Source organism: Molothrus aeneus, chromosome 1, assembly GCF_037042795.1.
Source record: "Molothrus aeneus isolate 106 chromosome 1, BPBGC_Maene_1.0, whole genome shotgun sequence".
NCBI classification, from domain to species: domain Eukaryota; kingdom Metazoa; phylum Chordata; class Aves; order Passeriformes; family Icteridae; genus Molothrus; species Molothrus aeneus.
Window position 1 is genome coordinate 134,057,398 of NC_089646.1, and position 26,653 is coordinate 134,084,050.

General features: G+C 38.7%; 1 protein-coding gene across 1 annotated transcript; it reads right to left on the reverse strand.

Annotated features, from left to right (window-relative positions):
• Positions 1-6,312: 6,312 nt before the first annotated feature.
• LOC136555350 (Y+L amino acid transporter 2-like) lies at positions 6,313-18,288 on the reverse strand. The gene is made up of 9 exons (XM_066547937.1): positions 17,787-18,288; positions 16,400-16,525; positions 13,631-13,775; positions 12,655-12,778; positions 11,812-11,915; positions 11,444-11,540; positions 10,301-10,450; positions 7,986-8,169; positions 6,313-7,300 (listed from the first exon to the last, which is right to left on the reverse strand). The coding sequence occupies exons 1-9, from the start codon at positions 18,286-18,288 to the stop codon at positions 7,209-7,211; spliced, it is 1,524 nt and encodes a 507-aa protein (XP_066404034.1). The 3' UTR covers positions 6,313-7,208.
• Between the last annotated feature and the right edge of the window lie 8,365 nt (positions 18,289-26,653).

Genomic DNA, 26,653 nt, shown 5'->3' on the forward strand with positions numbered 1-26,653 from the left:
CAGCAACCCTTTCATTTCCCTTTGCATCCCTTGCTAAATTCTGCTTCAGCTGCATCTTGGCCTTCCTGACCTTGCCCATACAAAACTGGCAAGCATCCCCATACTCCTTCCATTTCTTTACCATCTGGATTTGTAGCAAGCAGTACAACTAATGCAGATACTCTGCCTGGGAGTAAAGTAAGGAAAATGAAGAAAAGAATATGAAATCTGCATACCCTTCCCCTTTTGCTACCTTTTGCTGCCTACCTCTTACAGATATCTCACCTACTTTGTGCCTATTGTTTACTTGCAGATATTACTAGGAGGAGCTGATTAAGAGTACCTTCATGTATCAAGAGAATTACTGGCAGCAGATGAATATCATAAGCTGAGATGGAAGGTGAGGATGGCTTGGTATTCCATTAAGTGAGCAGAGCGAGGGGATTGCTCTAGAAGGCAGTTAAAGTGGAAGTGAATTCAACAGAGTGATACAGAAAAATAACAAATATAGAACAAAGGCTATAGCTCCCCATGTACTGACATCATATTGGCAGCAGGTCAACAGGCACCTGATGCCAACATTGTATTTTCCAAAGAGTGTCTTTATAAATATTTCTTCACTACCAAATAGCAGAGAGACTTGGATATTTCACAAGTTTTATCTGACAAAAAGATAGAGAAGAAAAAATGGGATTATAAGGATGGAAAACTACTCAGACATTCAAGCAGAACAATTTTTTTCATTTCCATAAAATAGATAATTTATTATCCATTAGCTATGATTAGTTTGTTTATTATTTATGGTTAATATAGAAATTCTGAAAAGTCTGTCCTCAATCCTTTTCGTTCATGCTGTTACATATTAGAAACAGCCAGAAGGAAAAAAATCTGTCTGCTGCTACAGACACCGAGGCAATGCTGTAAAGAAAGAGGAATGTTTGAACTTTAACCTCATCTTCATTGGACTTTCTGCAGGTTGTTATAGATACATATTATTCAGAATATGTAGGTGACACTTTACATTGGAGTTAAGCCTGTACATCTCAGTACTTTTGCTGGGGGCAGGAATATGCACATGGCTCTGGTTCTACTGCTCCAAGCAGAATATCTGAAAACAGCAGGCTCTTTTTCCTGAGAGCACCAGGCAGAGGAGTTCTCCCTCTTGTGGAGTCAAATGTGACTCAACTGGCAATTTAAATTCTGCTTCCATGATCACCCAGTCTCAGAGACAGACAGGACATAAATCCCAAGATAGCAAGTGAGAGATGGATGCAATTTGCAGGATCCTTCATATGATGGCACAATACAGGCAAGAGGAAGGTCTAATCAGAAATAAGGTAATATCACTATGAAGACCGTTTTCTGACCCAAACACACGCTTTTGTGTGTTCAAAACTATTGCATTGCAATAGTTCTGAAATTCTTTTGCACATCAGGCATCTGGTTCAGCAGCTTGTCCTTTAACTTATGACCATTACTATCAAATTTGCCCTTCTTCTGTTTCTAAATGACTCTTTGCATTTCTACATAGAGTAAGGATTCATTACAGTTTTAAACCAGTACATGCTCTTTACCTTTTTCTTTTTCCCCCCTCTGGGCTCTGCATGTAGGTAGAATGTTTTCAAACATCATCAAGCAGGTTTTCTTCCAGTGTAAACTCTTCTTGTCCTCCTTCCCTCCCTCCCTCCAGCAGGTGTGGCTAGTAAGAGCTTGAGACAAGAGATGTGGGACTTCAGGTGGCTCTTCAAAATGCAGTTTATTGTATCCAAGATGTTACAACAGTCCAGGGTCCTGGGTGACAGAGCCTGTGTCTACAGCTGTCAGCTCCAATTATAAAAAAGCCTGAAGACCCTTTTGTTTTGGCTACAATGCATGGTATACTTTTATTTGCTGAGCATCTTAAAACGTAAGAACCAATCTATACTTTTACTATTACCTGTAGCCTATCGTAACTACTATCATTACCATATTATGGTCAATACTATCCAATCACAACATAGTATGTTACAGTTTAAGCTTAAAATTGTTTTTCAGTTTTTCTTGCAGTGGAAAATTCTTAGACCTTTTTTATACTAGCCACATTGACATGTCTTGTTTGCCTGTGGTATCTTTCTGCCTGGTAAAAACATCCTTTTGTTTGTGGTCAGTTTATCCTTTGCTCTAAGTCATAAAATCTCTTTCCAACTTGACATAATCTTTGCTTTCTTAGTTGTCCAGTAAGACCAGCTCAGCAAACCTCAATTTACACATATATTATTCTTCTATATCAAAACTTGCTTCCATCTCTATTTCTTAGTCAGATTCTACATTCAGAGACCTTTCTGCCAAGCATACATACCTGTTAAACTTTCTTGTCAAACATTCATCCTTTCCAACATCTCCCCCAATCTGATGAACAACAAAGATGCTAGAAACTATCTTCTTATTCATCATTCTCTGCACACATTAAAGTACAGAGGGCACCACTACTATAATTACAATTACCACCACTAAAATAATCAAGCCTACTTTACAAAGTTCCTTCAGCCAAGGTGCAAAGCTCCAACCATCAAACAGTCTAGCCAAGATGTCTCATCTGTTGAAATTTGGTTAGCTAAATCTCTTAAGTTTTGCAGCTGTTTATGAATAGAAGTAGAATGATCAGACAAGTTCATACAACACAATCCTTCAAAATCTTCATAGCCATGCCCATGTGCTTGTAAAAAAAGTCAATAGCAGCTCTATTTTGTAAAGTGGCATGTCTGACTTCTTCTTCATCTGTCAGCAAATCCCTAATCATAGCAAAGTTTACTTCTTTACTGAGCCAACAGCCTAATTTGTTTGACTGTTTCAGTGCAATTGAGGACAACTGAGGCAAAAAATGCTTGTAGCAATTGATTTTCCAGAGTTCCAAGGGTGAAACTCACTATCACAGTTGCTGTCATAATGATGCCCCAAGGAAGATCTTATTTTTCTATTTTTCTTTTTGATTGCTCTTTTGACACTGGGAGCAATTATTGTAAGTTGTCCCAGGGCACAAGGGCCACCATCTGGTTCTGAGGGAATACCTTGCCAAGCCCTGTCTCCACAGATGAGCCAAATTCCTTAAGAAATCGAATAGGAAGTTTGTTTAAACAATCTGTGTGAGGTTCATCGTATGTAAGAAGCTTAGTTTGACAACACCAAGTCATATTACTATAAACTGGGTGATAAGGAGTAACATTTAGATGAGGGCTGTTTTTTCCCACAAAATGAAACAAGTAACAAGTGTCCATAGTTAATGAGCCTAAAAATTCTAATTCTTGAATGTCAGATTTATCAACTTTATAATTACCAATATAAGTTTGGTGTCTCGGGCTGGGAGTTGGGGAAATGTGATGATTGTCATATGGCCGATATTTATTAAAAGTGACATTATCAAAAGTTTCTGGGAAAGGCACTCCAACCAAACAAGTTGAAAGAGTTTTATTAGGGGACTGTGTTGGATAAGCAGATGGTGTCGGAGCCTGCGGACTTGGCTAAAGAAACCCAAACATTCATCTTTGGTTGAGTTACAGGTAAAGCTTCACTGTAAAAATAAAAACAAAAGGGTAAAAGCTGCATTCACCCACACAAATAATAATAAAACTCCATTATTTTCTTGAACTGTTTCTGGCAGACAGTTTTCGCTGGGTGATTCTGCGTAGTTCACGTTTGGTTGCCAGTTTCTCAGCTTCCACTTGCAGGGTCACTGGCTGGTGTGGAAGCATCAAAAAGCATTGATGGGTGGTGCAGTTTCACGTTTTTTGCTGGCAGCCACTTGAGTCCTGTATCTGTAGAAATACATGCAAACCCCTTGCCCCATGTTATAAGATCATATGGTCCTTTTTGTCCTGATTCTAGATTTTTAATTAAAACTGGGGGGTACTCTTTCAGTTTTGCTTTTTTGTTGTTCATGAAATATCTGTAAATGGGGGGATCAGGCTCTTCTGCAGAGCTATTCAAAAAGTTATAAACATACAAAGCTTTATTCAATCTCCTTTGAGGTATATCCTGGGCTCCCCCCCTTTCTGTTGATCTAAAATGTGTTTCAGAGTTTGATGTGCTCTTTCTACCATTCCCTGGCTTGTAGGAGAATAAGGAATACCAAATGCACGGCAAACACCCCAGTTATTTAAAAATGTGGCCAATACTTGTGAAGCATATGAAAGACCATTATCAATTTTGATTTCTTGAGGGACACCTAATGAGGAAAATGCTTGTGAAAAATGCTGCCAAACATGCTTAGCTGTTTCTCCTATATGTACAGACGCAAAAACTGCTTTTGAAAATGGTATCAGTAGAGCCATGGATATTTTTAAATTTCCCAAAAGAAGGGTACTTTGTGACATCTGTTTGCCATTTTTGAAAACTTTCCAACCCTCTTGGGTTGGTGGCTCCTGTAGAAGGGATAGGTTGGACAAGCTAGCAGTCAGGGCAAGCCCATATAATGGCTTGTGCTTGCTCTAGGGAAATGTGAAAATCTCACCTGAGTGCCTGTGCATTTTGGTGAAAAAAGGCATGACTCAATTTAGCTTGTTCAACAATGTTAGGCAAGGTAGCTGCAGGAAGCACTGAAGTGGAATCTTTAATGTCTCCTGCAGCTCCCTCACCACATGCTGCTGATGCCAATGCATCAGCTCGTGCATTCCCCTCTGCCATAAATCCTGGGAGACCAGAGTGAGCTCTAATGTGGGCAACAAAATAGGGATTAGTTCTGTGTAACAAAATTTGATAAAGACAGGTGAGCCAAAGACACAATTTTTTGTTCCTAACATCTTTTAAAACATATCCTTCAATTCTCTTAACAATGTTAGCAACGTATGCTGAATCAGTGACTAGGTTAAAAGGCTCTGGAAAGAGCTGAAATGCTCTTACCACTGCTGCCAATTCAACAATCCGAGGAGAACCTTTGACTTTTTGAACATCTTGTTCCCAGGATTTAGTATTTTTATTTTGCCATGTAACTACTGCCTTGTGTGTTTGTCCTGGCCCATCAGTGAAGAGATTCTAAAGGTCCTTCCCTGATAAGGGGTTTCTCTTTGTAGCATAATTTAGCTTTGATCAATTTGTGTGCTGGATAATGAATGGAGCAAACACCTGGAAAATCTAACAAGGCATACAACAAATCTTCTGACTTTTGCATGGCCCAATCAAAATAGGATTTAATTATAGGTAAATAGATGATTGTAAATTTGCAACCTGATATAAAAAGAAGCCTTGCTCTGCCTTTGATGATGATTTGAGAAATCATCTCTAAAGATGTAAAGATTGTCTTTGGTGACCTGTAAGCAAGAAAAACCCATTCAGTTATGAGCAAAAGATCATTTTGAGAGGAGTCCCATTGAAAGATGAGGCCATACAGTCTCAGTGTTTCTCCTAAAACTGCAAGGAAAAAAGGTTTATCTGGAACATAGCGATGTGCTTGTCTATTTTGCAGAGCATCAGTAATTTTCTCTAAAACTTTGCAAGCTGCAGGCATAAGAGATCTAGGGGATGATTTGGTGGATCCCTCAGGGCTTCCTGCTGGCGGCGGCAACATGGTTAAAAGATCTCCTCCAGTCATGGGGGAAGCCCTGGGATTATTTGGAAACAAATCTGGTTGGTTTTGGGGGTTTATTGGTGATGGATTTAAGGATTTGGTGTTGGATTTAAGGGATCCCTCTCATCCTCCGAGGTAGAGTACTTTTAGTTTGGTCTACCTCTCTTACTGGTGTTTTCTTCTCCCTCTTCCTCCTCCCCCCTCTCTTGGCTGGAGAGGTGGCACGGAGGGTTCAGGTGGAATGGTGGGGGGAAAGGGCACTGCAGCGGGGGTTTCCTGGAAAAGATTTCTACAAGCACACAGCAAGTGGGGAGTAAATCTGCTGCTGTTTTGTCGTGGTGAGAAATAGCATTATATCATTTCACCCCCGGAGAGTCCCAAAGGTCTCTGGTAAACAGCTGTAGAATCGGCACTTGGGAAGTTGGTCTCAGTCCATGGTAGAAGATTTTTAAGCTCTTGTTTTGGTAATTTACTTGTACTGGATTTAATTAGAGATTTTAAATGCTGATACACATCTCTCTGATTGGCAGACACATTCTGCCCCATTGACTCCCCGCTGCTCACCTGCTGTCCTCCTTGCAGCAGGTGCTGTACGTTGAGCTCCGATCCAGGTACTGTGCAGCAGCAACACCTGTCCAGCCTCCGGTCACCTTCCTTTCAGGTGCCTGTTCCTCCTTTGGGCTCTTCTTTCTGAGTTCACCAGGAGGTCTCTTATTGCTAAAAGTCCGAGTTTGCCTACTAAAATGTGGGCACCATTTGTAAGAGCCTGAGACGAGAGATGCAGGACTCCAGGCGGCTCTTCAAAATGCTGTTTATTGTATACAAGATTTTAAAGCAGTCTTGGGTTGTGGGTGACAGAGCCATGCTTACAGCTGTCAGTTTCAGCTATAGACAAGCCTAAAGACCCTTTAGTTTTGGTTAAATTGCATTATATATTTTTCTTTGCTGAGCATCTTAATACATTACCAATTAATACCTTTACTATTACCTATAGCCTATCATAACTACTATCATTACCATATTATGGTCAATACTATCCAATCACATGAGTTAATATGTTACAGTTTAAGCTTAAAGTTGTTTTTCAGTTTTCTTGCAGTGGAAAATTCTTAGACCTTTTTTCGACTTGCCACATTGGGATGCTTGTTTGCTTATGGTATCTTTCTGCTTTTCCTAAGACCTATTTCTGCTTGGTAAAAATATCTTTTTGTTTGTGGTCAACATATCCTTTGCTCTAGTCATAAAACACCCTTCCAACTCGACTTAACCTTTGCTTTCTTTGTTGTCCAGTAACGACTGGCTCAGCAGCTGTCAATTTAGACATCTATTATTCTTCTATATCAAAACTTGCTTCCATCTCTATTTCATTCTCAGATTCTACATTCAAAGAGCCTTCTGCCAAACATACATATCTGTGAAACTTTCTTGTTAAAGTTTCATCGTTTCCAACAAAGTGCTTTATAGTTTCAACATGTTGCACGATAACTCAATATTAACAAACAGAATTTTAAAAAGAAATCCTGGAAAACAGAGTGTTTTATAAAACCATCACAACTTAACTGACAGCAAACTGATGCACAGTACAGTGGTTTGTACTCTAGTATGACTGAACATATGGGGAGAACTTCAGATGATAAAAATTGTTCCAGATAGGAGATGTCAAGGCACAATTCTCAATGTTGAGGCAACTCTATTTACTCTTAGCTGCTGTGGGTTCCACGTCTATGTCCAGGTCTGACAGAGCACAGTAGAAGAGCATCTGAACATACTTCGTTGTTGTAGCTGTACTGGCAAAAATGTGTGACAGAAATTTAAATATATCTTAGACATACATCTGGATTTTGAGGATTTGAAAACACTACACAGATATTAGAAAAATCTTGAAACGCCTTAATCAATAAAATTAGGCATAAGTTATAAATAGCTAAAGGCAAAAGAAGGCAATTATTAAACTGAAATTCTTGTTTAATCAGGTTTTCATCAACATTTTCATTGAATTGATAGCTGAATTCAAAGTATAATAAATAAAAATATTAAAGATTTGCTTTTCAAGACTGCCTGAATTTGAGGACAGGCAACTACCCTTCAAACCAATAATTAATTATTTCACTGTTTTTGAAAATCTGTGCACTCCTCTGATTTGGATTGTTCCATTCTTGGATGGAAAGTGAAGCAAAGATGCTCTGGTATTTCTGCCTTCCAGGGTATTAAAAAGATTAGGTTTAGTATTCACAATCCCACGTGGCTTTTATTGAGCCAATATAGTTATTACACCTACATATTGGCCTGTTTTGTACAGGTGAGCATGGTTTTGTTTTCAGGACCATGTGCTAAAGCAGATGATCTCAGACATGCCACATACCAAAGCATAGCCACACTTCATATAAATAAGGATTTTAGGAAAAATTATTCTTTCCTTCTTCTGACCAAGGTTTTGACATGGTGATTGGGACATGATGTTGCTTACCAGAGAGCCAAAGTAGACATTTAGGTCGTTTTTCAACTGGCAGATAGACTCCCAAATAATATGCAGGAATGCCTGAGAGGGCAATACCAACCCCAATAAGGGAATTGATTGTGTCACTGTAGAGAGGCACTATAATCAGGAAGAGGGAACACAAACAATATACTATAGGGAAGAAGAGGCTAAGCTGTGAAGACAAAAAAAAATACAGCATTTATTAAAAGATGCAACAAACACTCTGTTGTAAAAATTCAGGCTTTGCAGATTAAAGTTAGACATGTCAATAATAAATGTACTGAATCTTTTTGACTGCTTATAGTCAGCATAATTTATTAACTTCTGTGTACACTGCTGAGAATCTCTTATAAGTAATGGGTAGCTTTCTCTCCAACTTCAGTTGAGAATTGTTACGTGTATTTTTGGTTGGGAACTACCTCTCTAGACCTTCAATTACATTCTTGATGTTGTAGAACTAAAGGACTGATTTACAACCCTTTTTGTGGGCACTTAACAAATGTCATATGACAAATAAGGAAAGTTGGGCCATGAAGCTGATAAGAAGACTGGAGCACTTTCCCTACAACAGCAGGCTGAGAAAGTTGGGGCTGTTCAGCCAAGAGAAGAAAAGGTTGCATGGGCACCTCGCAGCAACCTTCCAGTGTCTTAAGGGTGCCTACAGGGAAGCTGGAGAGGGATTCTTCACCAGGAACTGTAGTGATAGGATAAGGAATAATGGGTACAAACTGAAAGAGGAGAAATTTAGGTTAGGCATTAAGAAGAAATTCTCCACTGTGAAAGTGGTGAGACACTGGAACAGGTTGCCCAGGGAGGTTGTGGATACCCCAACTCTGGCAGTAGTTCAAGGCTAGGTTGGACAAATCCTTGAGCAACCTGGTCTGGTGGAAATTGTCTCTGCCTGTGGCAGGGGTGGTTAGGACTAGGAGATCTTTAAGGTCCCTTCCAAACCTTGACTTTTTATGATTCTATGAAGGTTTCAAAAACCTCTTTATGAATTTATTTTTCACTTTTTATTTTTCCTGTCTCTAGTAGTGAGCCTTCTCAAGGGTCCAGGAGTTGACATTTGAATTCCAGCTGAAATTGGTGAGAGTTTACTGTTGTAAATACTTTTTTTTTTCTTTATAAAGGTTAAAAATGTAAGTTGATGAAAACCAACTACTGCATTTCAGAAGAGGAAATGGTGTATGTGGAGTTGTGGTGTTGACTAAGCTGGCAAATGCTGACAGGAATTAAACAGTCTTTGTGTAAAATCTGACTGTAATCCTTAGTAGAATCAGAGGCAAAACTGCCAATAAGGCAAGATTTAATCTTTATCTTCCACATATTTTGTGGGAAAGTTTGGAAATTGAGTGTGAACATGCTTCAGGAAAATTTAGTCTGCTGTGGAAAATTAGGAAGGTTTCTAGCAGGAGATACTTAGAATATTTTATGCCTTTGTTTGAACTTTTTAAAAATTAATCAGGATGTGACATTTAAATGGAAAGAAAATGTGTTTGTAAAAATGATGCAGGAGTTAGGAAGAGAGATTGACAAAGAAGAAATATTTGGGGGGTTTTAATTTGTAATTCTCTTGATTTTTACTGCATCACTGCAGAGCCGAAATGCAGGTCACGGAGCCAATAAACAGGAGGCAGTGCAGGTTTTGTGTGCCTGCTGTGTGTTTCCATCCTTGCTTCCTGGACAATCACTGGATTAAAACTAGAAAGAGGTTTTAGGCACACTTTGTTTCTGTGCAGTCGCCCTTGTCTAACTGATAGTCAAATGCTCTTCTAAGTCAATCATTAAACTTGCACTTTACTGTCTATAACCACTACCCAGTGGGAGGGAACGTTCAAAATATATTTGATAATTTAAGCTAACTTCTGTGTGGGCAGAATTGTGGACATTTATGGGCTTTGGATGGATTTTACTGTGTTTGTTAAATCATGTAGGTTTGATCAGAGTGTTAACCTCTCTGGAGCTTCCATCACCAGCTCTACTGAGTCTGCTGTTCTCCCAGAATGGGCTAAAAACCTCAGACATTTTTTTATTCCTTGTTTTGAAACAAAAATTATAATAAGTCTGAATGAAAGAAGAATAAATGGTGTGTATCATTTCAATATCACAGCAAAATTTCCAGAACAGATGTTCTTGTGGACTCTTAATGGATTTTGCTCCTTCATCTTGTATTTTGAAAGAATTTCTATGGCTAATAAATAATCTATAATATAACTGGTACTGTTATGGTTGTGATATTAAAGGTCATATAAACACATGCATTAGGTGGCTTTTAGAGCTTTCTTCCTGACTTTTTTACTTACTTTAACAGGTCGTGGTCTATGTGGCTGAGTATATCTCAGATAGATTAGTCCTGCAATAGATAGACCCACAAAGAGCCAGTAGTTGAAGCAGTAGTAATTAATAAGGAGGAAAACATCTTCCACAAGAAGATAAAGCAAAGTCATTAAGCCCTAGAAACAATAAAAAACAAAGACTTTTTAACGTGAAAATAAGGACAGAGTAAAATTATAAACTGATCTGTTTCAGCCTATTTATATGAGCTTAGGATTTAAGTCCACTCATAAACTGAGACCATTAGAGTAAATTCTGTGCCCTGCAGGTGTGCTATACTGCCTGCAGAGAAAGACCTAAACCACCAGGAATTCAATGTCTATTTTAACAGATGAGCAGAAAAACTTCCCCTTTCCACATGAAAAATGTGAATGGTTGTATACTGAGAGAGTATAAATCAACTTGCTAGTGAAGACAGAGTCCCTGTGAGAAGAGTCTTTATAATGAGATTATAATTTTTAGTAAATTTTTTGATGTCAAACAGGATGAGTATGATATTCATAAACAATATGTAACACAGAGCAATGGCAGACACCAAATAAAATGCATGCTTAAATACATGGATTATTTATGAAAAGAATTTCCAGTAATTCTATAACACAAGATCTCATTTGTATAGTGGCAACAGTAAAAAAGTCAACAGGGTTATAGGCATCCAATGGTAGAAATTGAATTTTAAGAGCTTTGTCATTCCTGTTATTACTACAGTTGTAGAACATCAGCCTATGGCAGGGTCGAAGAGATGTTCCTGACATATTCTCCTCCAGTGACACTTTAAAAGCTCACATAAGAGACATAAACAGCTCTTGTCTATACCATTACATCTTTAGCCATTCTCTGTTGTCTCAGCAATGCTATTGTACTTCTCACTAATATTGTTTGGAGAGCACATGAACAAATCAAGCCATTCTCTTTCCACTGAAAAAAACCCCCTCGATCAAACAAAATAACACCACTCCCACGCCCTCAATGAGTTTAAAAGTTGTGGGCATATGCAGAAGATGTCTCCAGGGCAGGAGAAGTCTGTGAGAAGTCCAGGGCAGAGCAGAGATGTTTTACCCCAGGTGCAAACCCCAAGTGCCCAGCCAGGCACGAGGCTGGGTGTCACTTACGTTGAACAGGAGAGCAGGGACTGGTGTGAAGCACTTCACATGAATCAAACTCAGACTGACAGGGAGGTGTCCTTCCCTGGCTCCAACATAGAAAAGCCTAAAAAAGACTAAGGAAACTCAACCACAGGAAGAGCTTTTTGCTTCCTGACAAAGCAAAGAAACAATTCTTTTATTACTCTGTTGTAAGTGCTGTTCTCTTCTTAAGTGGCTTTAGTTTATCAAATGTTGCTAATCATGAGAAGACATCTGATTGTGACAATACCTCCATCATAAATGTACCACTTCACATGGCAAAAATTACCAAACTAATAAAGAGGCAGATTATAGATTCCTCTTCAATTATTTAAATTAAATCTTCTATTCCATACCGAGATGCTGCAATAATTGATGAGTTTAAGCCACTATAGCAAGACATGGCCACTGCTATAGGAATTATCCACTTGGCATGACTAAGGGTTTCACCTGCAAATGTCTGTAACAGAAAAAAAAAATGATGGTGAGGCCTACTATGTTAGGAATATGGATAATTCTGAGAAACTCTCATGAAAACACATTATCCCAAATGTAGCATCATAGCTCATGCTTTTTGGTGGCACCCAATAATGACTTAGGAAATTAGAATTGGGAAAAGCTAATCAGCATCAAAACAAAATTGGCAGATACATTAAAAATATTTTTAAAAAAATCTAAGCCTAGATTAATTTAGTGATGGAAAAAAGGATGATGTATTGACTTTAAAGTATTCTGACAAATCCCAACTGTAGTAATCCATGAATTATTATTTTCTTTCTGTATAAAATATTGATAAGGTTTTAAAAAAACATTATAGTGCACACTTCTGCACTGCAAATATTGCTGTGGTTGTGCAGCATTAAACATTACATACTGTACATTAGAATGATAACAAAAAAACCTGGTTCTCCAACAACCCAGACATTCTATAGCTCTTTGGTCCTGGCAAAAGCATCTTTCCTATGATGTAGTGTTAAGAGCAGGATTTACAGAGTATAAAAGACAATTTTTCAAGAGCATATTTATTGGATATATTCTTGATATGCACCTTCTAATATACTGGTACTGTTACATGAAAAAAATCTTTCAAGCAGCCTCCAACATGATAGTATTTCAGCTGTTTGCCAAGCTGAAATGCTGCCATGCTACCTGAAATTTTCCTGTAGTGTCTTTTGTTTGAGTTATGTTCCACAACTTACCACAGCCACCGCATCACTTGTGAGGAGAGCCGATATGTCCAACACTACATAGTATGCTATATTAGTCAATAAGTAAATAATAGCTACAATAGGCATTGAAATTGCAATAGAAAGAGGTAAGTTCCTGCAAAAGGAAAATAGAAAAATTATTCCATGTTATTTAAAAAAGAAATAATTAAATAGAAGATTGTTCCCAGAATGGATACCTCCATCACGTCTTGTAATCCATCATTTTGAATCATGGGGTTACAAAACAACACACAGCCATGTGTGAAACAATGCCATAAAAAGCTTAGTTTGTTGCTTGTGTGTCTGTCACAAGTTAAAAAAAAAAACCCTTAAAAAATTCATACATGTAAATTTAATACACTGTCTGTTATAGGCAGCAATGTAAGAGAGCTCTGAAACAATGAGATTTAAGTGCAGACTTAGGTATTTTCTTGATTGTGGCATTTTTTCCCTGACTCATAACCTATCCATGTTCCCAAGACAAGATGGACTATATCAGCTTGAGTGGCTGACTCAAGCCAACTCCCACAGGGCTGACATCCCTACAGAAGGGAGGAGATGATATTTGCCCATAAACAATAATGCTGAAGATCACATCATAAAAGCCACAAAGCTGACACAATCTTACTCTACTGGTGGCAAAAAATGTCTTGGAAAAATAATTCTGCCTAACTGAAGAGATGCAGGGAATTTTAGAGGGCCAGATGCACCTTTGCCTTTCCTTGCTTCCAGCAGGGATTTGTTCTTCTTCTTTAAAAATTGTAGTCTGAAGTGGAAGATGTAAAATACACATATAAAGGTAAATGATTCATTAGTGTGATATAAGTGATAAATGAGCACAATAATCAGAAAGAGTTCTCCTACTTACTCCTTCATTTGAGAAGAGAAAATAATTTGGCTAGTCAGAAACAGAGTGGCTTGTCCTGCCATCACCTGTCAGCGGTTCAAAGGGAAAGCCTGTGTTTACCTCTCAGGATTCTGCATTTCCTCGGTGACATAGTTGAGCGTGTCCCATCCTGAGTAGGAGAAGAGGGCAGAGTAGAGAGCCAGGGCAATCATCCCTGGGTTTGTTGCTGAGCCCTCAAACGGAGCTCTCAGGTTTTCAGTTTCCCCTGTACAAATGGCAGGTGCCAATTGACTGTTACATTTCAAGGATTGCAACTTAGAAGGGCACTACACCTCAAGTGCCAGCTAACCAAAAGGAAATAACACCCCACTGCAGCCAGGTTTCATTACTGTATCTAAAACTGCACAACTTACATTTTTAATTAACAAACAAGAGAGTTTCAACCAGATGTTCAGACAGCTACACTTGCACAGGGAGAAAAGAGAACATTTTCACATGTTTGTTATCTGGATGTGACTTTTGTAATTCTACCAGAATTCACAGAGTCCCCTCCTGACATTACTGCTGACCCTACCGAAGGAGGGAGCCATACCGAGGGCATGCAGTACCCTGTCAGCCAGGATGAGGCGCTTTGCAAACCCAGTTTCAGTTCCTGAATCTGTCTCATATCTCTTCCTAACAGCTGTGCTTTTATTTTCCCCAGATGAATTAGTGCCACTAGAGGGGGACCTCCTTTAGTTTTCAGTGGGATGCTCTGACCCACAAGGGGCTTCCCCAAAACTAAGGGATGAAATGAAAAATTTTTCCTTTCAAAATTCTGCTTTAGTTAAGTTCCATTGGTTGAGATGACAACCTGCAGAGTGCTGCAAAATAGGCCAAATGTTAGTGAAACTGCACAAGCCTTCACTGACGTGCTGGAAAGGGGAAGAAAGGCCTTACTGAGATTGCAGAAGGAAAGTCTACCATCTAATGAAAATTGAAGTGGGTTAAGTATTAAGAGAAGACAGAAACATGCTGAAACTTCAATTAGGAAAGAAGGTAATGTCTTTTTGTAGTCTTTTTTTGTAAAATGAAAGCACTGATTCAACTAAGGAGTTTTTACATACTACAAATGCCATTCAGTCATCGAAGAGCAGGAGATTGTTTGAACCAAAGAAGAGAAGATATGAGATGTACACATACTTTGGAGAAGAAAATGGTTGGAAGGTAAAAGAAAGAAAAATCCAAAATGTTCAAGAAGAGTTTTTGGGTTGTTTTTTTGGTAAAGACAGTTCATATTCAGAATCAGTTATATTTACAGACCTTTAACACAAGAAGTGTATCCAAGCACATTAGAAAGAATATGGCAGGGCTAAAACATCATAACTGTTCTTTTCATTAAAACAGCTGCTGAGTTTAAAAGGGTCATTGACCTGATCACAGCTTCCTCCAGAAATTGACATCATTCCTCCTCCCAGACTTTCTCGTACTTAAGTGCTCAGTTCTGCTTAAACAAAGCAGAGATGAGACCTTTACTACCAGTAAAAGCTCTCAGCACTTCGTGTGCCTCACCATAATGTTCCCTTTATGCTTCAACCCTCCCTGAGCCCACAGAGCAATGCAGAGGAAACAAAATGAGCAGTATGTGGGACCAGAGGGAGCAGCCCCTGCATCCAGCAGCACGCCAGTGAGCAGGAGGGGAGGCAATTTTGAAGGAGGCAATTTGAAAGCAGGGGTGGTGCTGCTGCAGAGGTGACATCACAGAATCACACTTTTGCAAAACTGCAGCAGTTTTATGAGGGGAACTACTCCTTCATGCAACTGTGACCCTTAAGCAATGCTTCTTCTCTGAATCTTCACCTCTCTGCCCTTAGGGCTGGGCTTGGTTGTCCACGTTCCTTTAGACTCCAACCAGCTGGTGACAACTGACATGCAGAGGTAATGGCTAAACAAGAAAGCTTTCCTAAAGTCTAATGTAGCTTTATGGTGTAACACCTGATGCAACTGCAGCCAAGGAAAGGAGGAGGCCAGCAAACATGGAAAAGAAAGCATGCTTGTTAGGTTTTACCAGCTAATTTAGCAGGAGAAAAAGATAATTCCTAAACTGGAGAGGGAAAACCACCTTTATTTCAATGGAATAAAGATAAAGGCTATGCAATTTAAGAATTTCAAAGAAAATGAAAATGTAAAAACCTTAGTAATCTAAGCAGCAGAGCTAGAACTAGAGGAGAATTCACTGTACCAGAGGCCCAAATTAATAAAATCAAATCTATTGCTATATGCAAAGCTCTGAGGTAGCACCAGAATAAACTGCTCTCCAGCTTTGCAGTGTGTTCAGTTCAGTCCAGTCATTGCTGATAGGAGGTGGCTCATCTGCCCTGTGATGCCTTTCAGTAGCACCATGCCACAGTGATTCACAGAACTGCACTCTTGCAGTCTTCTCCTCCGTTTCTAGGAACAAAGATGCCCTCCCACAAATGCCACCTATGATTGACCTGGTTCTCTTCTGGGCAGGGTGCTGTGGCTGGGGGGTGGTGCCAGTGGGGTGAGGTGGGGGGAGAATGGTGGTGGGGGGAACTGTGAGGAGCAATGCAGTTTCTGTTTCCCTGTCCTGTAGTAATGCATGAGTTAGACACCGAGGCTGACTTTAACTAGTCAGCAGTAAAGTGATGTTAATTCAGCTGCTATTTGCTATTCAGACCAAGCAGCACAGGACTTGGCCTGAATAATTAATCTCCTATTGCTTAACAAGCCATAAAATACATCTGATCTTCCTATGGCAGACTTTTTTTTTTTTTCCAGAATAAGAAACACTTCGTATGTAAGTGTTAAAGATCTCCCTACGTGCATTTTAAAATCATCATATATGATTCATTTAATAGAATTTAGGTAAATGAAAATGATTCTTACCTTTGCCAATTTTGTAAAGGCCAACAGATATCACCAAGATTAGAGCCATGACTTTGGCATATGTGAAAATATCTTGTACACGGGTACCCCACTTTACATTAACACAGTTAATAAATGTTAAGGAACCTGCAGAGAAATAGAATATGCATGAAAGGAGCCCTGGATGTTTAACATCACTTAAGTCATATTTCAAACCCATCTATCCATATACCACTTCTCTTTCAAGGAGTAAAACTGAATCAAATTTCACCACTTCAGGACCACCCAGATTCAGTAAAATTAAATACCTGGTTTAAAATTTACACAATGATTTTCTGTTTTCATGACAGTGGGTAAGATAAAACACATCAATTTTTGAACTTTAGGACTAGCTCCTTCTCCTTTTAAATAATATTTAAATTTTATTAAACTCAACAAGAGCTATTGACATGCAAATGATAGTATTTCTTTATATCCTGTATATCAAAAATTTCTTCCCGCTGAGTTAAGCTCTAGTTTTAGTACAGAATAAGGACAACTGCTGCACAAACATAGTTTGCATGCTGTGAGAAGATACTGAATTGAACCAGGCCAGTGTGCTATTACTCTGTGCTCATGGCTTAGAAGTTTCCTCCTTTCCCCAAATTCTCTGCAGTCAGGCTTGTCCCTCAGCTGGCAGCAGGTCCAGCCAGGGGCTGAGCCATGTGCCCATCTGCTCTCACTCTAGCACACACACAGGGCAACACAGGCAACTTCTCCCTCTTGCATGAATCCCATGATTCAAAACAGAGATAGATGAGGAAAGGTGATGGTGTGCATTGGTACCAGGTATGAAGCCCAGCTGCTGGAGAAGAGAGCAGAACAAATGTAGCATGGTCACCTAGAGTGCTCTCAAGCATAGATCAAAGTGGGATTTTTCTTATCTAGAATTCTTGTTGGTCTTTGCTTCTGTTTCCTTGACCTGCCTATAATCTATACTTCAGTTTTGAAAGGAAGAAAAAGGGTTTTGTAATTCTCAAAATTAAAATAATTTAGAAATCATTCCATATAGTAAGGTCACTAGCATACAACCACACATGCTCAAAGAACTTCTTGCCTTCATTTTCATAAATTAATCTGTGCATGTGACAGTGTCCTGTCAGCCAGTTAGGCCAGTGAAGCATAGACATACATGTACCTTTAATCAGCAGTCACAATTTCTCCCTGCCAAATTGTTGTAATTCTTCTCTCCCCTCTAGTAATACCAGCTCCAAACACAATACATATGAATAAAAGATTATTAGTTCTTAAGAACATGTTTTTGATAGGTAATAATTATTTTCACAGAATGCAAAGAAATAGAAATTTAGAAAAACCTTCTCTGACCACATATAATTACAGTTCTTAACTTCTGGCAATCACTACTTACATACACACGCAGCTGCAATCAACCTCACTGCGTCATACGGCGGCTCACAGTGGGGAAAAATTGGCTGAACAATATAGTTAGCAAATGTGATTGCTATCACTGCCTGAGTTGTCGGTTCGATAATTAGCAAGGAAGACCAGAGTCTAATGAAGGCCACAAAGGCCCCAAATGCCTCCAGAATATAGGCATAACTGCCTCCAGATTTTATGATGGATGTTCCCAGTTCCACGTAACACAAAGCTCCAAACAGGGAAAAAATCCCACCAAGTGCCCAGATGATCAGTGAGAGTCCATAGGAAGCACTATACATTAAAACACCTCGGGGTGATACAAATATGCCAGAGCCAATCATGTTCCCTACAATTAAAGAAACTCCATTTAGTAATGTGATTTCTTTTTTCATCTGCATTTTTTCACTTGTCTCTGCCATATTGTCCATTTCAGCTTTTGCATTCTCAGTTCTGGACTTTTTATTGCAGCATTTTTGCCAAGGGGTTGGCATCTTCAAAACACGTTACCTGAAAACAAGAGGAGAGAACATCTTCTGTAATGCATGTGGCATCAGAGACATGGATAATATAATTAACATACAAGGCACAAAAGATACAAAGAACAACTATTTTGCCTGATTTTATCTTGCAGTTCAAGAACAGCACTCTAGTGAAGTTTTTTAACTTTCACGGTTACATACCTTTCCAATGCATAAATATGAGGCCACTGTCTTTGGTTATAGATTCTGAAGCTTTTGTTAACTCTCAGTTCACTATTATTATTTGTCTTGAATTGTAATTATGTGCTATGTTATTGAAAATATTTTAAGGAAGAAGGAGACACTGTATCCCTAGAAACACGTTCTAATACAGCTGCAGTATCTTCTACAAGAATACCTCTTCCTAAAATTTGTTCTTATCTCACAAAGAATTTCAATTTCATTATTATTTGTTTTATCAAATGACATTCACTTGAAAATTGTTCTGCTGGGGAGCTCCAGAGAAAAGACAGAAAAAGAGCCTCAAAACCTCTAATCTCACAAAATAAATGTTAATATGAGGGTAAAAAAATCTTTTACTACTGCGGTGAATAATGCAGCTTGGTTAGCTATTAACCTCACTTAACTCAGGAGAAGCCACTAACATTCACAGGGATTGAGTCTGGAACACTCTGTCCCTGGAACACTTCTGTGTAAGAGTCCAACAAAACATGCCTGTAAAAGCATCTCCCTCTGGTGCTCACAGGACCAGATCCAAGTGTGCTGGGAGCTGGGAAGCAGGACCTGACTGCAGAGCTCCATGGGTCAGTCTGCCTTGTGCACATCTGCACCACTCTGGGGCCGAGGAACCCAGGACTGCAGGGACTGCCTCAGTTCTTGGGTCCTGCTGATGTATAAGGGGGCTTAGAACAATGACTAATTTTTGGTATCTGTCTCAAAAGACATCTGTTTCTCCTTCCCTTCTCCCCTCCACACACATTCTAAAGCACTTCTGAAGATAATTTCCTTAAAATCCTATGATCTAGATCCAAGTTCCCTGAGTAGAACAAAGCTCATCCATGCAACACTGGCTAAACAAAACCCATTTGATTACAAATGTTTGCACATTACATTTACACATTACACGTGATTCATAAATTTGTGTTGTTAAACGTGGGTCAATGGCCAGTTTAAAACATTCTGCCCTCCCCAAACTTCCTGAAAGGTTTGCTTTCCTTGTAAAGTATGGCTGGTTTAGCAACCCTGAATATATTTTAATTCTATGTCTTCCTTCCCAGCTTTTTTGATGCAACTCACTTTCCTAATTGATCAAATAGCGAACAAGGCCTGATGAGTACTAAAAATTAAAAGATGCCAAACTCTCTTTAAAGATTAAATGCTTTTCTCATCCCAATGGCACTTTCCCTAACCACAGGAACACTGTGGGAACACTGGAAAAAACTTAAATATTAACTCTTGTCAAAAGTGTCCAAGCATTGACTGCAGTCTCCCTTTTGTCTTTTTGGCCTCCTCCTCACACACACAAGTGACTCCTGTTACTTGTCATATCATCCCTCTATGAATAAAAAACATCATCCTGTTTTGCAGGGATAAATTTCATGCATCCAACACACCATTCATATATCTTCCTTTAAATTCCTAATGAGCTTCACTTGTTTCCTTCTGTGTGACAGAAAGGAGGAAAAAATCACCCTCCCCACCCAAAATACAGACCAATAGGCCAATACTTCCAGAACCTCCTATCTCCATTTCTGTTCTTGATGGCTACATAAAATATCAGCAGAAACTCCTCCCATGATAGCAGCTGTTTGGAGAGTTCATCATGATAGTAACATGCTAAAATCTGGACACAATTCTGTATTAATAGTCCTTTTCTAGCATAGCTGGTTTAAAATGATTGTATGCTTCTTATGCTTGATGTATGATTTTTAATTTTTTTTTTTCAGATTTTTAAATGTGAGCTCTGGCTGTGAGCTGAAATGCACAACTATTTCAGTCAGCACAGCTCAAAGGGTGTGGGAATTTAAAATGCAGTTGTTACCCAGGTGATGTTAATGTGGAGCTATGCAAGCAATGATCAAACCCAGGGGCTATCACTTTTCCTGAAATGAGGTCTCACTGATTAGTAAGATACAGTTATTTTCCTGTAAAAAAGAATACATCAAGTAATTGGTAGGTATGGGTAACTTGTGTACATGGTATCAAACCTGAACTTGGATGCCTAGCACAGAGGGCCTGCTAGCTAAAGGAAATTTGATCATTTAAACTGGCAATGCTACAGAAGCCTAGTAGCACTTTTACAATCTGCAGATTTCATGAGAGCACTAAGGTAAAGTTTAAATTATATTCGTAAGTAACACAATGTTTTGCATATTTTCCTCTTATCTCTTGTGCTACCAAAAGTTTATTTCCAATTTCTAAAAATGTGTAACCGGAGCTGTATAGGGAAGTATGTCTTCCATTAGTAGGTGACTGCTGATTAAAACATTATGAAAGAAGAACAATTAGAAGAAACAGTGCAAAATTCAGTACTTTGAGATATGTCACATTAGCAGAACTTTTACCCAGACCCTCAAATAAGTCCACAGATAGGTATGGCCTGAGAATCAAAGGGTAAGAGATTCAGTTTCCATAACCAAGATGTGCAACTTCACTGTAATTAATTTATATAATCTGAAAGTAGAAATTTTTGGACATAATTTTTTCAACAGCTTCTGCCTGTCCTTCTCCACCAAGACAACAGTAATATTTCTAGCAGCTTTGACAGTGCACTGATTTCATTCAGTGCCATCACAATGTTGGAGCAGTTACTGATTTCTTTATTCAGGACTATGTCCTTAAATAAACAAGATTCACTGAGTCGTGACTGATGCTTGTTCTCAGCAAAGTTTTCATGCTATTAAGAAAATTAGTGGGATATAGGACATAGTCTCCTGTACAGATCTCCCTGTATAATAGCATAATTTTTTTGTCAAGTGTATAAAGAATTTACTGCTTTTACATCCCAGGCAATGATGAAAACTATTCAAAGATATGCCCAGTGTCTGTTGTCTAATTCTTTACCTCATTTATAGCTTCTGCTATTTTTTTCCTACTGAACCTGGTGAATGGTCCTGTCCTACTGTTGTCACTATCACTTCATCCTCATGCCACCATGTTCCCTTTCTGGGACCATCACCATTGCTTCTGCCTTGAACTGGTGTGCCAAGAAGCTTCAGCTGAGAAGCTTGCACGTTCAAGAATGCTTCAATAGCTCTTCTCCATCATTTGGACATTTAGGTCACATTTTGAAGGTGCACATAACCCAAGTGAGAGACAGCAAAAGCTCCTAACTGAGAGAGCTTATTGGGGACAACCATCAGAGCTTTAATAAGGTGATTTCTTACAGAGGTGGCCATTTTCAGTCGTAAAATCCTGTATTATAATAGATGAAAAATATTTATGGTGAATCTTCTAGCATTCAAAGTGGCTTTCTGAGACCAGAAAATTTTAATTTATGTAGTAATTAAAAAGCTGAGGTTCTTCTCATTCTGTTTTAACATGGTTGGGTATTGTGACGATAAACTTTATGGCAGTGAAATTACTAGTACAGGCATTTTAGAAACTCTTGAGTATGAAGTCTGAAGAGCAAAGCATAAAAGTTTTCTGATGCTAAAGAAGGTCCTTGGTGTCTTGGTCCCACGGAGTGGGACAAGCAGAAGGAGCTATTGGTTTCTGGAATCAATGTGGCCTCAGAGGCCACGGCAGGCTGAATGACACAGCTGCCAGCACTTGCCTCTGCCTTGTGTCAGCAAGTGAGCTCTGCTACACAGCTTCAGAACCTATTTTCATTCAGGTCCTCCTTTTTCTTAGGCACTCTCTCAACAAATGGAGGCAAATTTTCATCTCAGGGAAACACAATGCCTTGAGAGCCCAGAGAGCCAAAATGGCCCTAAATCCTTTGCAGCTTCATCTTCATCACACAGCTGTATATGCAAAGAGCAAGAGAAAGGACCTTGGAGACCAACACCTGAGAAGTTAAGTTAATTACATACAGGTAATTCTTAAAAGGTTGTTTCTTACTTAAGCCACTGCCAAAAGTCATACACAAAAATAGATAGTAGTTGAAAACTAAAGCTGAAATCAAACACAGTTCTTCCATAAATTACTGTAGGACTGGTTTGGTAGGGCAGGATTTTCTCAGACACTTCCCATTCCTCAGGGGTCTATATTTCATGAGTGATTGCTTCCTTCTTAAGGAGGTAATTCAACTTTGCCAAATGATTCAAGAAGCTTGGCCAGGGAAGTGCTTATGTACTTCCATAGGAACTTACAGACTTGTGCAGTCTTACAAACAGCTTCCAGAGCGACTGAGATGCCTCTCTTTGTTATTTAGCAATTCTCATTTTTTAATTCAAGAAATATTAGTAAAACAATAAGATCTCAGAGATTAATTATTGCTGCCTTCAGCAGCTTCCCTTGGAAGCTGAGGAAAGTAATTTAAAAAGTCAACTCTTATGAAAGATGTTGGAACATGCTGGCCATCAGATTTACACCTCATTTCACGGTCTTTTGTTTTGGTGAATTTTGTCTACCTTCACAAATTTTCTCAATAATGAAAGCGCCACCAATGAACCAGGCAAAATCAAACCAGCTAAGAAAACTGACAAACCCCCAGTATTTTCTAGTTTCATTCAGCAAATTAGTGAGATTAAGAATAACATTTAAAATTAAAATCTAGCACATTTTAATTATGTGTGTATTAGAAATCAATGTGCATGTAGAAAGCCATTCTAAAAGTCATGAGCAATCTCTTATTTTCTCTAAGTACATTCTGGGCAATTTTCTCCTGCCTGTAGAAGATTGGCCAAAAGTTAAAAAAACCCAAACATATACATTTATATTAATAGCTATTAGAACATGAAATCAGATGAGCAAGCAGTTTTCAACATGACCAAAAATGTGTAGCTCAAATTTCAAAACACTACTATTGAGTATGAGCATGAACAGGTCTCAAAGGGAGTATTCATAACAGCTTGTACTGTTGGACATTTCCCAATGAGGAAAGCAAACAAAACAAGATTATGCAGTATGAGGAAAGAGCATAAAATAAAATACTCTCAGAAATTATAATACTAAAAACTCAAACAACAGCAACAAAAAATCCACTTTGATCTCGTCTGAAGCAAACATTTCTCACTCAATAGGAAACAAGCATATTTCTTTTTAGATTTCAAATTCTATGTTTATAAAAACATTTAATGAATTATTGCTTCACATGCCTTACTAGGGTCATAGACTGCCTTTCCCACAGAAGGGACTTGCTCCACCCCCAGCACTACATTCCCACCCCAAAACAAATCACAGAGGAGATTTGAGAGAAAAGCTACTGTAGCCCAAATCTAAGGAAAGTATTAAAAAGAGAAGCTAGCAGCTTACCGAGGGTAGGTGACACACTTGCTTCCTTTAGCAGAAAGGCTGCTGGAATAGAACAGTGCCTCTCTAAGGCTGCTGCTCTAAATAAACACCTCTGTTTAACCAGGATGTGTAAGTTAACATCCATATGAATAGCCTCTTCTCTCACTTTAGCCTTGACTTACCTGCTATTTTTATTACAGTAGCATGAATATTAAAATCAATGAGAGCTTTCAAGAAAGACCTCAGACTCTCCTGGAATGTGGTTTCCCCAAACAGCCTCAACTGAGGTCTTTAGCAGGCAGAGGCAGGAAACTGCTTCTCTCTATTCCTAAGAAAGTTGTGATAGAAGTAAAACAAAAGGAAAGTTGGGGGGGGGGGAAATCCTTCATCCATATGTCACTGAAACCATGAATAACTACTGCAGTCTAATTCCTTCTTGCCAATTTAGAAAGCCTCAATGGAATTTTTACTAACACTACACAAAGATGTTTATTCTGGTGGCATAACTTGCTAAATCAGAAAGTCTTTCAGAGAGATAGGCTAGCAAAGAGTTGTAAACTGAATTTAATAGGTATTATTTAATTTCAAACTACTAAATGTTTTTCTGGGTTTTTTTTCCAGATTTTCTTCTAAGTTTAATCTACACATTGTATGATATTAATCAACTTGATTATTTTTCTTATTTTCAGAATTATAGATCTGTGTCTTTTATAATTTATGACATGATGCATGAGACACAAAACAGACTGATCTGGTGTTAAGATCTTACTTTAATTAAATAAGCTTTAAAAAAAAAACCCTAAGATAAGAATAAGCAAAGAAAGAAAGAAATTCTTTACCCAGTGTATTCAGTTAGTCTTCTGAAGTAATAGGTGGTCCTGTGATGTCCTGTAGCAAAGCCAGTATGGTATACAGCATCCAAGTAAACATCCAGAAAATAAAACTCTGCTTTTTTGGCAGAGTGAAAAGTTAATAAATGCAAGATTTAACTGGGATTTTTGTTTTCCGTGAAGAATGATGTACTCACGTGCCAAAGGGCATCTGGAAGGAGCTGATCCAGCAGGTCAAGAGTCTTGTCACTAGAGCTGAAGCACCAGATAACAGCACTTCATCAGACTGGACTAATCACACAGGAAAGTAAAATATTTGAATCCAAGCACAGATATTCCTCCAACACACCTGAGCAGCCCAACTAGAAAACAAGCAGGAGCATAGAATCATGTTGTACATTCCATTCTGTAACCCATGGTGACCAAAAGGAATAATAAACACAACACAAATCTTTCTTTTTAAAGCCAGTGCTCCTCCTGCTTCTTCATTTTAAAGTAACATCTTGTATAAACATGCTTTTTATGGTAGACTGAGACAACTATACAGTTAATGTTTACACAGAAATGGCTGTGTTTCTTTAAAACCCTATTCAAAGCAGGTGTAGGACGAATTCTTTGAATAAACAGTTTTCAAGTTTTTTCTTCTATGAAGGATGAGAGCTCTCTAAGTCTGCCTGCCTGAAAAGATTGCACAATTCCAGCTGCCTGCAAGTTTGTGGTTACTTACATTATAATGTAGCAATTTTGGCAATGGGATTGTTTTGCAGGGATGTTGTTCCTTGTTGGACAAACAGAGGCTGAGCCCCATGTTCCTTAATCAGGGCCTCTGTCATCTTAAATTCTTTTTCTTCTGCCAGGGCAATATTCACAAACTATAGCCTAAAGCCCAGAATGTATATTTTCAAGAATGTGTAATTATTTTCACTCTGAAATTTGAACTTGAGTTTGTCCTGTTTCTGATCTGGGGCACCAAACTGGGTTTCTGATTGTGTGTTATATTGAGGGACTTTGCTATCAGACCACCTTTATACTGTCCATTTATCCTGCTCCTGAGCCAGCCTCAGCCCTTTGTTTCAAGTCTGTAGAAGCTGCATGTTCAAATATGAAACAGTCTTTTCTTCATTAATGTCTCCCATATTTCTATTGGTCTGACCCTCATGGTTACACACTACTGGACATTTGCCATAGATTTACAGGAACAGCACATAAATCAACATTGAGCAATCATAAAGCATACACCATGCACAAAAAGGATTTTTCCTGAACATTTTATTCTGTAAACACAAAACCTAGTTCCTTTGCCAAGGAAGATTACATTTAATCTTGCATTTTAAGTTAGCAAGATGGATAATGTAAAGAAGTGAATGTGAATGCCTTTGTAACAAGTTTTTCTTACTCATTTTTACAGTACTTCAGGACTTGATAAGAATGTTTGCAGTGAAGCTTCTCCTGTACCAACTTACTGTTCACAGTAATTCTTCTGTGTGTCTTAGTTACATATAAACACACATTTCCTGATTGAACAGCAAAGTAAGGCATGCTTGCCTGACTAAACCTGTGGCATTTTCTGCCCACACTTCTATTACTGTTCAGGAAAGCTTTTCATACTCTGCACTGGAATCAAGGCTAGTTCAATTATTTCCAGAGCCCTCTTCATTCATACCATTGCTCAGCTGCTGCAAACAGCTCAGTGGTGCCCTGCCAAGTCCTCTGCTTCCTCCTGTTCCGTAACTCTGCCCTCTGTGCCTCAGCCAGCCCAGGCTCCTACAGTCCTCATCCACAACAGATGTGCTTACACTGAGCCCTGATTGAAAACACACTGCCAAACACCCTCTACCATTAGCTGCAAGACTCTGAATGACAAACAAAGGCCACCATTAGTGTCATCTTGGTAAAACCAGATCTTTACTTACTTTGCCATGAAGTTGATGCAGGAGAGAATGTAGCTCACAGACCAACAAACTTCTTCCAACCATGTTAACTTCAGGTATGGCAGCAGAACACAAGGAGCAGACACTACTCAGTGACAAGGTGCTAAAAGACCATACAAAATCTAATGCCAACAAACACTAAATAATATGTGTAGTCCTATGTTTCTATTTTCCCCTGTGTACATATAAAAAGATATTTCTATGTGCACATTTTTAAAA

What these genes read in the sequence shown, in the direction of transcription:
- LOC136555350 (XM_066547937.1), bottom strand. Translation starts at nt 18,288, where the DNA reads ATGCCAACCCCTTGGCAAAAATGCTGCAATAAAAAGTCCAGAACTGAG. An exon ending in CCTTTACAAAATTGGCAAAG is followed by an intron (nt 13,776 to 16,399) that starts GTAAGAATCATT and finishes CCATTTGTACAG; the next exon opens with GGGAAACTGAAAACCTGAGA. An exon ending in TCAATTATTGCAGCATCTCG is followed by an intron (nt 11,541 to 11,811) that starts GTATGGAATAGA and finishes AGTCTTTTTTAG; the next exon opens with GCTTTTCTATGTTGGAGCCA.